The sequence below is a fragment of the Antedon mediterranea genome, chromosome 6 (genome assembly GCF_964355755.1).
Source record: "Antedon mediterranea chromosome 6, ecAntMedi1.1, whole genome shotgun sequence".
Taxonomy (NCBI): Eukaryota; Metazoa; Echinodermata; class Crinoidea; order Comatulida; family Antedonidae; genus Antedon; species Antedon mediterranea.
This window is the reverse complement of record NC_092675.1, coordinates 15,477,844-15,495,218: the sequence shown is the minus strand read 5'-3', so window position 1 is coordinate 15,495,218 and position 17,375 is coordinate 15,477,844. Positions and strand designations below refer to the sequence as shown.

The 17,375-nt window shown below is 34.1% G+C and overlaps 1 protein-coding gene across 1 annotated transcript in view; it reads left to right on the top strand.

Annotated features, from left to right (window-relative positions):
- LOC140051297 (polypeptide N-acetylgalactosaminyltransferase 1-like) overlaps positions 1–17,375 on the top strand; it is a 33,299-nt gene that overhangs the window by 4,536 nt on the left and 11,388 nt on the right. Inside the window, exons 3-5 of the mRNA XM_072096462.1 lie at positions 187–353; positions 2,528–2,741; positions 6,540–6,713. Coding sequence (XP_071952563.1) covers positions 187–353; positions 2,528–2,741; positions 6,540–6,713 — 555 coding nt within the window. The remainder of the gene's footprint in view (positions 1–186; positions 354–2,527; positions 2,742–6,539; positions 6,714–17,375) is intronic.

Sequence of the window (17,375 nt, the reverse complement as noted above, 5' to 3'; positions counted from 1 at the left end):
GTTTAGTTTTAATTACAATGATTATCGATGCTCGGTCTACCACAACCTTCTCTGACTAAGACCTGAATATTGTGTGCACAAATTATGAACAAATTAATTAATCACACTTTACTTTTTGTTAATTATTAAAAAAGTAAAAGTTTATACTTATTCATCTAATCATAATAATATATATATATATTCCAGATGTGAAAGAAAAAGGTATGACGAAAACTTGTTGAACACTAGTATAATAATTGTTTTTTACAACGAAGCGCGTTCAACATTGTTACGAACATTACATAGTGTCTTAAACCGATCTCCACATAATCTTCTTGCGGAAATTATTTTAGTTGATGACGGGAGTGATCGAAGTAAGTATTATATAAATATAATATTTTTATAATATATTTTTAGATGTTATTTATTTAATGCTGACGTAGTAATTATTGGCAGCTTAGTTTCGGAAGACCATGCTAATTTACACTCTTGGGTCAGATAGACAAACTAAACAAGTTAATTCTGCTTATTCACAAGATTCTACTGCTGCCGCAGCGGCTGTTTCTGCTACTACTACTACTGCTATATATGTTATTAAAAAAACAACCCCCCTAACCAATAGTTTTAAAAATATAGATTATATTATGCTATAGTTTCACGTTTTAATTTACAGAAATAATTGGCATATAAATTTAGCAGGTGGCAAAGGTGTCAGTTTTAAATTCTATACTTAAGCTTTAAGAAATTATATAGACAAAAATTTTTGAGATACGTAATTCCTGTGAAAGTTACCTTGTTATTTTGATTGATTGAAAGCTACATTTCTTATCGTAATAAAAAAAAAAAAAATTTATTTGGCCATTGTCTGTATATAAATAATATCAAAATTAGTGGCAGACTAAAAAATGGATTTATTTCAAATTTTGCACATGTTTATATTATGTGTTGAGAGATATCACATATGAAGTATTTTTTATTTCACATATATTTCCATGGCAACGGAAAAATTGGTGTTTTTGACAAATTGTTTCCTTTTTTAAGGTTTTTTATATAAATATTGGTTGCATTTTGATGACTGATATTTTTGTTTTGTTCATTTAATAAAAAAAAAAATTAGTGTATGCATAATAACAATGGGTGTTTTTCAGTTTTTTTAAATTGTTAAAAACACCTAAACTTTACTTCACCATAACGCCAAAAGTGGTGTCTTTTTTATTTTTTAAGTGGATTTATTACACCCTCCTTTTTTCACAAAACTACCACACAGCCGCTACCATCGCCCCAAAAGATAGATAGATCTTTACGGTACTTTACGAAAATTACACAGTCAATATCATCGTAATCGAGAATTTGCTGGATTTTATATGTTTAATGACAGGGACACGATAAATACGCAAAAATTACTCAGTCCCTATCATCGTACTCGATGATATATACGATCCTCGAAGCGGTAGTCATGTGATGCAGTTTCAACCAATCACGTTCACGTATTTACATAGGCTATGTAATATAAAATGATATTACACAACAAATTTACACAGACTTAGAAAATATAAGAAAATTAGTAATACATTAAGCCTAAATGTTAATAAGACTGAATTAATGATTATTATTGAAACTCACCAAAAGTTATCATAATTCTATAATATGACTTGGATATATATGGTAACCTTGGTGTGAAATTGATGAAACTCTATCATGACAGAATATGTTTGATCTAAAGTTCTTCCCGGCTTGTTTTATCTATAAAGAAATCAAATTACCTAATTCAAATACGTTTTTTTTACACTCAAAGCAATTCTTGCATCTCACTTTGACTACTACAATGTTGTATGGTGTAGATGTAACATTAAAGTATCTTAAAGTATCTTTAAGCAACAAAGTGCACATATTACAAAGCAGTGCAACTAAAATTATGATTTCAGTACACAAGAATTTGAAGAACTGAAATTGTCTAGTCCTAAAGATAAGCTTATTTTTAATGAAAATGTTATTATGTATAAAATAATGAATGAACTAACTCCAAATTATTATAATACTGAATGAACACAACACAAAGTCAACAAACAACCTTTACCTACCCAAATACAGAATTAAAAGAAGTTTAACATTGTGGCGCTCAACTTTGTTTTGACAATGTTATACGGCCTCGTGGAAGAACGAGTTTGTGCCGTTGCAAAAATAAAAATTTTACAACCATATTCAATCATAATTATTATAAATTCATTTGTACATTAGTCACAACTTATAATAATTCAGTCATGGTGTACTACGAAAACAAACCAAAATGACAAATCAACCGTGTTTATTATATAATTCAACTGCGGACTGTCGCACCCAACCCCCATCATTTTAGTGTCGTTTACTCCGGAATACATAGAGAGACTATAACCGCAAGTCTAAATGTAAATGGTTGACACAACAATTTAAAAGAAACTAATTCAACCCCAACGAAAACGCAATCAAACATTTTTTTTTCTATTCAAATCATACGCATTTATTGTATATTATCATTTCACGCAAAAACAACTGTATATTTACATTTTAGGTCATCTTAAGGCACCATTGGATGAATACCTTAATAATCTGAAAGAAGACGTTCCAGTACGTCTTTTGCGAACCGGCCGACGTGAAGGTCTAATCAGAGCCAGAATGGCTGGTGTAGCTGAGTCTAGTGGTGCTATACTAACCTTCTTAGATGCCCATTGTGAGTGTACAACGGGGTGGCTTGAACCACTTCTTTCCCGTGTGACTATAGACAAGTAAGTTAAAAGTTAAAGTATTAATTTACAGATAAAGTGGAAAATCATAGTTAACAAATTACTCAAAATTAGGACATAGTACTTTAGTAGAGCCTTAAGAACTCTATGAAAATATGTAGAATTTCCTTTCAATCGTGGATTATTATAACAAATATTTATTTACTACTGTATTACATTTATTATAAATTTACTTGGTGTATGCCAAAAAGGTTTTACACTCTTACAAATTCACAAGCCTATCCGGTTCTAACTATCGTCAAAACGTCTACGAATAGCCTAAAGTAACGTATATTATACCACAGTGTATAAAATAGTTGAACTGCGATAAGGCTATAGAGAAAACTTAAATGTATAATTAATGACAAATCTTTGTTTTCTCTTTAATAACACATCTCTTTTTAACTTTAGTAACTGTAAACAGCATTCAATTCAAAAATATATATATATGTAGGCCTATTACAAAATTGTTATTAAATTTGACGACATTTAGACCACCATCGGCAACTTACCAAAGAAACAATCGACGGAAAATTACCGTAACTTTCTTCGATTTTTATTTTACATCGGCCGGGTTTAACGCTAAACCGCCTGTCCTATTCTGAATTGTACCACCAATAACACATGCTATCAAAGTGTAAGATAAGCTAAGTTGTTTTCCGGTCAACGATCCATTCTAAACAAACAAAAAATCTTTCAACACAAAATTTTTGGTTTGGCGCTATAAGCAGGGAGTTGTAAAACAAAAATAAATAATAAATACAACTCCCTGCTATAAGGTACGACATTACATATTATTCAAATGCTTTGTAACTTTCGATACCATTAATTCCCACAAACAAATGGTAGGGCTACTTAAAATTATTATGTGGTCCATAGTTACCAGCCGTCTCGCATCGTTCGGGACGGTCCCGCATTTCAAGTGATTTTTAATGAAACACGCGTTTTGAACACATGCGTATTATGACCCCAATATTATTTGTCACGCATTTATCAGAAGTAGGAGGCCTATGCGATGCGTTATCATTTTTGATCATAATTTGACAGGAAAATGCATTCAATATTTTAAAAGTATAACACGAAACATCAATAAAATAATACTAGTATTAGTAGTATCAGAAAATTACAATTAATTTTTCCGTCGTCGCTCGCCGTGACCATGCGTTAGTCACGATCGTGATTGCACATTACATTATTTTGTGTGTGTTTATAAAAAGTAAACCCAATTTTTATGCCATTGGTTGGTGGATCAGTTTTTTAATAAAATAAATTCAAGAATTAGCATGAAAAACGTTGAATTACAGATTAACAAAAAAAAAGAGTATCATACAATCTAATATTATTTGCATCGTTTACCGTACTAGAATACATGACTAGGTGCCATTCATCATGAATTTTACGTGCGAGGGTAATATTTTCGGCCATCCTGTAGTGCTAGTAAACTAAATTTGTTTCGTCGACTGAAAATACTTTCGATCACGCCCCACCCCCTACAAAAATAGTCCCGCATTTTAAATCTCTCAGGTTGGTAAGTATGGTGGTCATCGTTAAAATGGTTGTTATTTCAACAATTAAATACTTAAGTACAATAAAAAAAATTCGCCCTAACAATACCAGAAATCGCATATATAACAAATCCAAAATTGAACATAAACAGAACTGTAAGGAGCATGTTAAAAAGATGAATCTGTTATCGAGTAAGATGAAACTTACATTGAATTAAAACCGACATTCTTATTTAGAGATGCAAATCAATTCAAAATAATATTTATATAAAATTCACTTCTATAATATCTCTATGTATAGCCTATGCGAGTACGCTTGTATCCAGTATAGTATGACCCGTGTCGGGTGTAGGCTCTATTTTCTTTTTAATACCCTCGAAGGAAAATTGCCTTGATCATTTTGAATTTATATCTCCATGTTTTGAACTTGTGTTATTTCTTATTAATTGTATATAGGCCTATGGCAATTTAAATAAAACCTTAATCATAGAGATATTATCTCTATGCCTTAATCATAGTACAAAAATACACCGTACTGTATGGAAGTAGAAATGTGACAGAAAACACGAGGTTGTAAACAAAACGAAAACACTTTGCAGTGGTTTCTACAATACAGCAAAAAGATAGTGACGCTATCTTTGAATACAGTTAAAAATCCATGGAATAAAATATATAGAGGGCAGCAATCAGAAAATCGTTTTTAAATACCTGCAGTTTTTCAATATTTATTATAAATTTGAGGGCAATTACCCACAGCAAAATGGTATAGCCTAGCCCGTGCTATTCTTTAACAGGCAATATCTCAAGGCAAATACAATATATGTATGCCTCACTTTTAGCGACGTGCTGCAGCAAACCGCAATTGAATGTAGTAAAACCTCCAGCTAATATAGAACAAGGCCAACAGCCATTAAGTCGCGTGCTACAATGCATGGTGATACCGGACCGACAGACAAACAGACAGACAGACCGACAGACAGACGGACCGACAGACAGACATAGTGAACTATACTGACCGAAATTACTTAACATGTTTAAAAATGTTGAAATGTTTAAAAACATTTATATTTTTTTAATTTACACGTGCGTAGCCAGTCACTTTTGACGTGCTCGTATAACGTAATTTCGAGTTGAAAAGTAAGTCAAGAAAACAGAAATCGGGCAAAAAGAGTGCGCAATAACATTTAACGCGCAGTGCGCGCGCAAAAATCTGCGCACTCATGGCAATTTTGTAAACGCTTGAAATTGCCTGAAACGTACTCTTATTTCATCGAAAATAAATTTTGAAAATTTTAAGCGCGCGTACGCATGCGTTACATGCGCTACGCATGCGTTACATGCGCTACGCACGTAATTGTATTGCCATATGATGATTTATGCCCTGAAATGTATGAGTACCAAATTTTATTTAATTGTGATTCATGGTTGTGATTATGATTACAAACGTGATTTCGTTAAATCGTGCGTAGACCGCGTAATTTTTTATTGCGCACCGTGAAAACATAACCACATCGATTCCTGGCCATAAGGAATATTCTGTGAAAAATTGACTTAGCTAGATTAAACTGATATCAAGATAAGGTCATAAAGCGATAAAACGCATAGTGATACCGGACCGACAGACAGACAGACAGACAGACAGACCGACCAACCGACCGACATAGTGAACTATAGAGTCGCTTCCACGCGACTAAAAACCAACAGCTTATGTAGTAAATACAAAATCAACACCAGCTAATGTAAAACGGTCAACAGCTAATGTAGTAACGAAAATATCCTCCCAGCTAATGCAGTTACTATCGCCCGCTAATGTAGAAAATATATATTTTACAAACCTATGTTTAAATCATGTGCAAACCCATCTCTTTACTTAGCTCTCAATTTATCCACCATCCACCGAATTCAAAACGCGGCCATCTCGAAAGCGATTACCTCCCTAAAACGATCACACATCGTAAGCAATCACCCTCTATTGAACGACCACCATCTCTGTAATAAAGGGACCGCTTCTCATAATCGACCACCTCCCGTAACGACCACCTCTCAGTGGGTTATGTAAGCATTAGCTACTGAACTAGAATTAATAACCGCACATGTTTTTATTATTTTTATTTTTTCTTTCTAATTTTCAAAAATGAATTTTAAAGATTAATCTTTCCGCCTTTTTTGTCACTTTTTCTGGATGTAAAATACTGCAAATATATATCATTTTTTAGAGTGCTAAAGTTGTTTTCTTTCGAATAATGTAATATGTCCTTTAGGGTATTTTCATTGCAATTAAGTTTCTTTTTTCCAGCTCATATGTTCCATGTCCTGTTATCAATGTAATCGACGATGAAACATTCGCTTTGAACAAGAATACAAAAGCTATGCATGTTGGTGGATTTTCATGGGACCTGACATTTGACTGGCACATAGTTCCACAGACTGAACGCATCCGCATTCGTGGCATTGACAGTGAACCGGTTAGGTATGTTAGTAGTATAGCCTATCATAATTACCAAACACTTATAGTCTGGGAGCCCGTAAAATATGATATCACCCTATTTCACCCAGGATTGAACCTTAATGTTGTTAATACTATCAAAGACATTCTAAAAAAGTTTGTCAGCCCGGGGGTCGGGTCTAGTCTCCAGATTCTCCGGTCTCCAGTCTCGATTCTTGATATGAACAATTGATTACAAGTGGTATTGACAGTTCATAGGCAAATGTCTTAATGAACTTGGCAGATATCTGATCAGGGTCACAAGAACTTTGTAGAATTGCGCAAGAACCTCCCATGGTTCAACCTGTCGTGGATGGGAAAAAAACTGGCAACATTCTCCTATTTAATGTTTCAAGCGAATCATTCACACTTGTTAAATGGAGGCTTACATGGTCAGCAACACGTTTAGGGTCCACTATTTCAGAGTTTTCCAACACTTGGCTTACTTTGCCCCGATACATTATGCCAATTTGCTGACGATGTGTTTTTGAGATGGCTAACATTTTTAGAGAAGTAGTTTTTTCTATCTACTCTTATGGTGGTTGTATTAATCTTATTACGATAGAACCTCCATAAGCCAAACTTGTTGTTAGCGAACGCTTCTTGTCTCTTTTTATACGATATTTGTCAAGGCAGACACCAATATAAGTGGGTTAACGTTTCACAGTTTGTTTTGGAAAGAAAGTATCAATTGAGAGATGAAGTGTATTATAGAATTCTGTACATTTTTCCTGAGATTCTGAAGGATTAAAAACATTATTCCAGTCAACTCACCCTGCGATTTTTTGACCAATGAAGGGTCTATTTTAATATGTATAATGTTGTTAACGTTTCGGTGTCTTCGACGAACATCTCCATATTATTACATTTATTATATATTTTTTGTTTTATATGCTTTTACACCAGAGTCATTGGGAGATACAGATAGTTTAGTTCCATATGTAACTAAATTGTAATTTTTGTTTTGGGTACTTTAATATGGTGGATGTGTGTCTCTCCTAAGCCGATGTTATAGATTAAATTATTTTTCTATTTTTAGTTGTACTTTGTTTTAATCTTATACGAATTGGCAAGTTTAAAATATTTACTACAACTGAAAAATTGAGCAGATGTTTCTTAGGTCCAGACTTGGCCAGCAGTGTAAATGGTGAACAACCAGGTTGATATCCTTTAGACTATGATGGCTCAAGCACCTAGAAGAGCTAGCGTGAGTAATAAAAAAAAACAATGGGAAAGGTAGTAAAAACAGTTAAAAATAACACTTTGTGTGGAAGCTTTTCTAAGGATGTACTGGACGCTGATAAAGATCTAGAATATGAACTGTGTAGGTACTGGCATCACTGTACATGTCAGAAAGATCAATATAATAATATTTGGGGTGACGGAATCAACAAGTAACGTTTCTGATCAGAGAAGAGAACATGGCGATACTATGATTAAAACTGTTTTTAAAGATTACAAGTGTTAATTTAGAGATCCTAGTGTTGCTCGACCACTAATGCTTGTTATGACAAATTCAGAAGTTTGTGACGACCTAATAATTAGTGTGCGCAGAAACGAGCTAAAACTGCGAAGGATAGAACTAAACAAGAACGTGAAGATTATATGTCTCTTAGGATGAGCCGAAATTTGAAGCTGGAGAGGAACGGTTAACAATCAGAAATTGTAGTATTGTTAAACCTAATTTTCGCCTCAACTAAAGAGCAGCAGTTTCACACACCCTGAAATGTTATTGCACTAGAAGAACTGAAGAAGCAGAAATGTATTCATTTATGTATACAAATTTTGATTCTTTAATGAATGAAACAGGTGAGTTACAGTCAAGAATATTGAGCTGTAAACGCAGTTATAGCTTTAACAGAAGAGAAAGCTGGACGGATTAAATATTGCTGAATTTCAAATTGAGGGTATTAACTATTCATACCAAAAACAATTAGGAGAGGTAGAGGTGTTGCTTTATTTTTTGGAGAATGGTCTATCAGGGTCTTTAGTAGAGAACATGGATGATTTTAAGGAAGCTGTTTGGATCAAGATTTATATAAAAGTCGCACTAAGGCGCAGGATTGGTCATAGCAATAAATAGCAAACAAATAGCTGTGTAAATGCTATACTTGATACAGCAATAATAGCAAATAATAGCAAACAAATAGCTGTATAATTGCTATACCTGATACTGCAATAATAGCAAATAATAGCAAACAAATAGCTGTGTAATTGCTATACCTGATACAGCAATAATAGCAAATAATAGCAAACAAATAGCTGTATAATTGCTCTACCTGATACAGCAATAATAGCAAATAACAGAAAACAAATAGCTGTATAATTGCTATACTTGATACAGCAATAATAGCAAATAATAGCAAACAAATAGCTGTATAATTGCTATACCTGATACAGCAATAATAGCAATTAATAGCAAACAAATAGCTGTGTAATTGCTATACCTGATACAGCAATAATAGCAAATAATAGCAAACAAATAGCTGTATAATTGCTATACCTGATACTGCAATAATAGCAAATAATAGCAAACAAATAGCTGTGTAATTGCTATACCTGATACAGCAATAATAGCAATTAATAGCAAACAAATAGCTGTGTAATTGCTATACCTGATACAGCAATAATAGCAAATAATAGCAAACAAATAGCTGTATAATTGCTATACCTGATACTGCAATAATAGCAAATAATAGAAAACAAATAGCTGTGTAATTGCCATACCTGATACAGCAATAATAGCAAATAATAGCAAACAAATAGCTGTATAATTGCTCTACCTGATACAGCAATAATAGCAAATAACAGAAAACAAATAGCTGTATAATTGCTATACCTGATACAGCAATAATAGCAATTAATAGCAAACAAAAGCTGTGTAATTGCTATACCTGATATAGCAATAATAGCAAATAATAGCAAACAAATAGCTGTATAATTGCTATACCTCATACAGCAATAATAGCAAATAATAGCAAACAAATAGCTGTGTAATTGCTATACCTGATACAGCAATAATATACAAAACGGGCTGAAAATAGCCTTGGGATAGCTGTTCTATCACTATCCTACTGTGACACATTGGTCACTAGCCTGAAACCTCAGCTATAGTTGCTATACCTGATACAGCAATAATACCAATTAATAGCAAACAAATAGCTGTGTAATTGCTATATATGATACAGCAATTAATAGCAAACAAATAGCTGTATAATTGCTATACCTGATACAGCAATAATAGCAAATAATAGCAAACAAATAGCTGTATAATTGCTATACCTGATATACAGCAATAATAGCAAATAATAGCAAACAAATAGCTGTGTAATTGCTATATATGATACAGCAATAATAGCAATTAATAGCAATTAAATAGCTGTGTAAGTGCTATACTTTATACAGCATAAATAGCATGGAAATAGCTTGCAGTTACTATAATTGATATAGCCAGGCTGAAAATAGCCTTGGGATAGCTTTTGTATTATAAACAGCAAACAAATACCTGTGCAATTGCTTCACACCATCTAGAAAAAACAGGCTGCAAATAGCCTTGGGATAGCTGTTATATCACTATCCTACTGTGACACATTGGTCACTTGCCTGAAACCTCAGCTATAGCTGCTATAGTTGCTATATTTCAACTACACCATACCATGTCTGAATGTAGTCATTGTTAAAGCCAAATAATATAACAACTAGATTTAATTCGTCACTATGACGAATTATAGGTTATATGCATTGATTTAAATAAAGATAATTGATTTTTAAAAGATATATTGATTGATTGATTTTCTCAGAATCTTTAATTATTTGTAATATATGATAGGACCTTGCTAACGCGAACACCATAGCCGGTATCACTATCCGATCAAAGATCCCTCTGCGTATAATGTCATAAACCGCATTTGTTGTTACATAATAATAAAGACATAAAGTAACTTTTTATCTAGATTTCATTATAAATCATGTGTATAATCTATACACTAAGAAATAAATTTGAACAATACGGATAATAAAAAAAAAATCTTATTTCGTTTCCCAACAAGGTGAGACTCGAACTCGGTACCTTGAATGCCATTGACACGAGCACAGACCATCGAGCCATACACAACTGACTAAAAGTTGGAGAAAAATTCCTCCGTGTATTTACTATGCAGTAACCACTTTGGTGCAGATAGATTATTACATACCGCAATGAATTATAATGTTTTACTATGATGACATCTTTAAAAATTTAAAAAAATGATGCACTGTCAAACTATATACTTTTAACTTTAATATATGAACTTCTTAAGGAAGAAAGTTAACGTTAAGTTTGTTATTTTGGCCTAAGAAAATGTTATAATTTGTTTGATTGTCGAAATTAATTTTGTTAAATTTAATATGCCATTAATGATGACTTAATCAACTTTTGTTCTTCTAATTTCATAATAAATCATACATATGATACATACACTTCAAGAAAATTAAATAAAAAATAGGTGTTCCCGAGCATTCTAACGATATATATTAATTTTAAAATTTAGCATATTTTCACCATTTTGTTAACTTACACGTGCGTAGCCCGTCACTTTTGACGTGCTCGTATAACGCTGTTTCGCGTTGAAAAGTGAATAAAATATGATGATATTATTAAAGAAAGGTTATACAACAGTAATCGGACACAAACAGTGCGCATTAATGTTTGACGCGCAGTGCGCGTGCAAAAATCTGCGCACTCATGGCAATTTTTTAAACGCTTAAAATTGCCTGAAACGTACTCTAATTTCATCGAAAATAAATTCTGACAATTTTCAACATTTTAAGCGCGCGTACGCATGCGTTATATGCGCTACGCACGTAATTGTATTGCCATATGATGAAATATGACCTGAAATTTATGATTACCAAATTTTGTTTAAAAGTGATTCATGTTGGTGAAGATATGATTACAAACGTGATTTCGTTAAATCGCGCGTAGACCGCGTAATTTTTGATTGCGCATCGTGAAAACATAACCACATCGATTCCTGGCCATAAGGAATATACTGTGAAAAATTGACTTAGATAGATGAAACTGATGCCAAGATAATTCACGGACAAATAGTGCTAAGGAAAGAATAAATAAATAAATAAATAAATAAATAAATAAATAAATAAAGATTTTGACAGAATCAAGAGGTTATATGCATATCATGCATATAACCTAATAATTACAGAATGCTACACTTCAACTGTATATACTTAAAGGCCGGGTGCGGGCAAGAAATTTCTATTGATCATACATTCCAATAATCATCGATCTATAGTTTCCCCTATGTTTCATAATTTTTTGGGATTTTCTTTGTGTTACACGAGCTTGTTGAAAATAACCACTTTCTTATCAGTGGGGGATAGTTCAAATTAAAAACATCACTCCAGATGTAAACCGCCAATCTAACCACCGTCATGTAACTTTTTGAACTAATATTACTGATGCAGCTAAAAGATCAAACTCAAAACTCAGGATAGTTAAGAGATCGTTTACGTCATTAAATATCATGAAAGGAATGTTAAGCTTATACAAGTCAATAGTTCGACCAACGTAGGAATATGGTAAAAAGTTTGGTGTCCAATGTATGAAAAAGATGGTGATATATTCACTCAACTTACCTTGACTTCTGTATGCAAAAGTGTTAGGTTTAAATGCCATCTCAGACAGCGTTGTACGAAGAGGCCCAACAAGTTGTCTCGTCGGAAGAAAATTAAACATGTTTAAAGTTCTCGCGATGACCTAAAAACTACGCCCGACGCTATCTCAAGACGACTCACTACAGAAGTCAAAGTTGCAGCAGTTTCTTTTCTATCAGAGCAGGAACGACTTACCAGAGAAAGCAGTTATGGCACCAGCTATTAATGAATTTAAATCAGAGATTGAGAGTTACTGAACAAACCTTCCATTGAAGTTCAATCCATATAGGAGAACGTGGGAAGGAACATCCAGAGGGGCTTTTACGCACTTGTTTTAAACCCAACAACAAAGTAAAAGTAATTGTTAGCCTCCAATTGCGTTTATTATAGTAAAAATGTGTTATGTTGGTTTGGTGCCACCACCTTAACTTAAACCATGTGTTTCATAAAAAATAAACTCTAAACCTGTGGTATAATTACTAGATTCATCGAATGTATGATCCGCCTCCTAATCCTAGTACCATATCACGACGGCAAACACGATGCCATTACACAAAAGGCCCACGTGAGTGAAGCATATTCACTGAAGTGTAATAATTACAGCATATCTAAATGAGTGAAAACTATAACAAGTTCAGAACTTACGCTCTGGCATCTTAAACAAACAATCTTATCTTTGATGATTACATATAACTGTGTTCTCTTTCAATTATCCTACCCCTCTTTTCGTCGACTCACCTCAAACATAAAACTGAGTGTACACTAACAATTTCGCTCAACGAAACACTCCCCCACCCAAAGCAATAAAAACCTAACACATTTCAATATCAAATCTCTAAAACTCTTGCTTTTATAAACAATAAAGTCTAAAACGGTAATATTATTAAACCTCCAATTCATAATCTGCTGAGACTAGTAATACTAATCTATAAACGCCTCTCTTGATGTAACCCATGACTCCCGTTTCAGTGACTGTCTTTAGTTCAACAGGGAAAACTTTGGACACTCTACCAGTCTTCCATCGTCCTCGTTTAACTCCTTCCTCTTGTTTTACCGTAACGTCACCGACTTGTAGATTTCGAACCTTTGTATGCCTCTTCTTACGGATGACCATCGTTGGGAAATCATCTGTTATCCACTTCAATTAAACCTTGGATAAACTTGTGGCGTTTCGCATGCCCCTTGTGATCACACCACGGACCACTGGGTACATCCGATAAAGCACGACCTTGCAACAAATCGTTGGGACATATATAACCCCCGTCTTCAGGGTTGGTCGGATGTCTACCTATCGGTCTGCCGTTCATTACGTTAGCAACTTCGAATAACATAAATCTGTTCGCCCACCACATGGTATAATGTTTTTTCACGTCTTTTATCAAGCTTTCTGTGACACCATTTTGCCACCGCGAATCTGGTGTTGAAAACTTCCACTTAACTCCATGTTTAATTCCGAAGTTCTGTAAACTCTCTTTTGTTGCAACTAATTGTGTACCACAGTCACTACATTTTTCTCTATGGTATCCTCTAATAGAAGCAAATCTTCGAAATGCTTTCAGGGAGGAATCGGAGCTGTATCAATTGATAGTTCAACATGTAACGCTCTAGTTACTAAACATGTAAATATAATACCATAAGCCTTCCCTCTAGTACGTTTCTGGACTTCCTCTCTCGTCACGAACGGTCCAAATAAATCAGTATCTATAAAATGCCACGAGGGTGATGGCTTTAAACGTTGAATTGGCAAAGGTGCAATTTGTTGATTGGCTGTCCGATCCTCATATCTCTTGCATCTGGCACAATTATGCCTTTTATGGCTCACCAGTTTCCAAAGCCGCACCAACCAATACTTGCTTCTGATCTGTGACATAGTAGTGTTGACTCCATTGTGTCCTCTATTGTGTACTGTTTGAACAACCAGCTTGGTGAATGCATGGTCATAAGTCAATAGTGGGACCTCTTCGTGGTTGTAGCTAAACACATGCTCCTTAATCCTGTCGCCCACTACTACTACGTCTTGTCGAAACCTTGGACTGCCATAGTTCTTAATGAAGTCGTTTGGTTTCTCCTCCATAATTAGTGGTCTTTGTACTTTGTACTTTGTTTCAGCACCACTAGTCTCATTTGGCGTCAGATCTAATGCAGCTGATTTGAAGTTCTTGTTCTTGAGAACTCTCATGACCATCGCTGTTACTCGTAGTAATCTCACTAAACTGTTAAACCTTTCCGCTTTGATACAACACTTCTGAACTTCCTCTACATCTGCAGCCATCACAACTTTAACTCTTTCATGAATCTCTTGCGAGCTACACTTTTGTGAAAATTATCTATTCTTCCACAGGTAATTTATAGAAATCGGGCCTTCTTGCCAAACTCTGTGCTCAATCACTGCTATTGGCCGCTATCAATCTGGACATATTATGTCGGTCTTCTTGCATTTGGTATCGGACATAAACTGCCGCACACATAGCCTTCTCTGATGCGTCTGAAAACCATTATCAATACTGGATCGATATCGTCAATCGCTCCAGTGGGTTTAACGCACCTAGGAATGTGTAGGTTCTTACATAATTGCAGTTCTTGGAACAGTACCAACCAGTCATGTCTTTCAGGCTCCTTATGGGCGTATCCCAATTTATTTTTAGTCCCCAAAACCTAATTCTCAACAACATTTTAGGTCTTATTCTCACGGGTGAGCTTATTCCTAAGTCAAATACCGCATTCATCTAACTAAAGCATGTTCATTTTGTCAAATGCTCTGGAACCTGTAATCCAATACATTCAGCTTCTACACTCAGCCTATCGTTGACCGGCTGTCATTTTAATCCCAATACTTTCACTGGCTTAATAGAATCCTTATCCAAGATTGATAAACTTTGCATTCTCCTGTCTTATTGCAAGCCCCATTGTGTATCAAACAGTGCAACTCTCTTGCTTTAAAAACAATTAAATTATACAAAGACTTTGCTGTTAAATCTGACTATTTTAGACACTAGTTTTCTAGGAGCAACCCAGATTCCCATATTTCCCTCAGACATAATAAATATTTTAATGAACATGCTTGTAAAACTAACCGATTTCTCTCCAGTCCACTACCATACTTCACACGATTATTGAACAACCGAACTGTCTATGACCAATGATTGATGAAGCAATGCTTTGTTTCATTATTTCTTTTTTGACGTATTTTCTTATAATAATATACATATCCTTATCAAAGGGTTTTTTCCTATTTTAAATTTAACCTTTGATGTCATTTGTACAGATTTTGTTATATAATATTTTCTATGTTGCAATTGTATACCCCTTCTACACCAAAATCCCCAGAGAAACCCCGGGGGTTATGACCATTCAAAACGTCGAGAAACTCCGGGAGTTATAAAATAAAATTGTAAATGTCGCCATCTATATTGTTTGTTTACATAGCGACGATCATTAGAATTGGGTGACTCAAATAAAATTAAACACTGCACAAAATGCAGTATAGAAATGTAGCATCATATCTTAGTAATAATTTTATAAAGGCTGGGAACCAACATGCACATGGTACCCGACACAATTATTTTAATTTTGTTCCACCAATCGCTTGTAATGTTATAGAATAATGGCACATTTTATGCTTCAGCAATTAAAGAATGGAACAAATTACCAAACACGATAAAAAGTTCTGAGAGTGTAAATGTATTTAGACAATTAGTTAAAAACAATATCGCATCGAAACGGCATAGCATCTAAACTTATTTTTAACTTCTTTTAAAACTTTTTTTTTTTACCTCAAGGACTCCAATTTTCTTGGACGATCCTGATCGAAATCACCTTTTCCCTTTCCCTTTTTATCTCTTTTAAGATTTTCTAATGGTTTTTAAAATTTAAAAAATATTTTAAACTTTGTTTTTATACGGTTTTAGATGTTTTAGAATATTTTTATCATTGATTATGTTGTTTTTAATTCTTGTTTTTTTACTTGTTTTATGTGATTTTGATAAATAAATGAATGAATGAAATGAATGAATCGTTTTAATTATAAATATTTTTAATTTAATAATTATTTTCAAAAATCTCAGAAGTCATATAGAGCCTGTCCACACGTATGGCGTAAGCCGTGGCGTACGCCTGGTTAAAAAAAACCCAAAATATGGTCATCAAGACAGTGTAAATTCTAAAAAGGAACCAAGGGTTTAACTTTTAAAACGTAAATGATACTTGGACTGGACTTTGTTTAACGACATTCATTAATACAACGAACGCCGTACGTGTGAACACATGAGTATTTAAACTAATTATCTATTTTAATTTTTTTCTACTTATTATTACTTTCACTCCAAAACACCGGTGTGTCCCCGAAGTTCGCCCTCCGGAGAACGTTCAGCTGTTCAACCCCGCTGTTGTTTGATTTTACCTTTCACACCAAAACACCGGGGCGTCAACTCCGGAATGTCTCCGGAGTTTTGCTTTTGGTGTGAAAGGGGTATATATATGGTCTTTTTATACATACATTTTAACGTTTGATGTCATTTTTATATGTACATTTTATTGTAATTTTTAATAAGATGCAGCAATTCAGCCTTTGGCTGCAAATATATTTGTATATGTTCGAAATAAAGATACCATGAAATCAAATCTACGTCACAGCTAATCACCGGGCCTAATCGAATCAAAACTGCGATCCCTGAAATTGGCGGGGTATTTATAGCTGCGATATGTCACTTATAGACCGGCAGCCCAGGGACATTTGGTTAAATGAACTAGATGCAATGTGCCCGGAACACGAGTAAAACTTTTACGGAACACACTCAATTACGGTAATTTCGTAGTGAGAAATCAGGTAATGACCTAAAATGCCCCAGATATGTATGTTGTAGCCAACATTTTGACATTGTATCGCAAGGAACGTCTTAAGGCCAATTTACAGAGACGAGCGGTAACGGTAATTGTAAGCGAAAAACCGCGTGGCCTTTCCCATTTACACAGTTCGCGAACGTAGTGGTGGAAAGT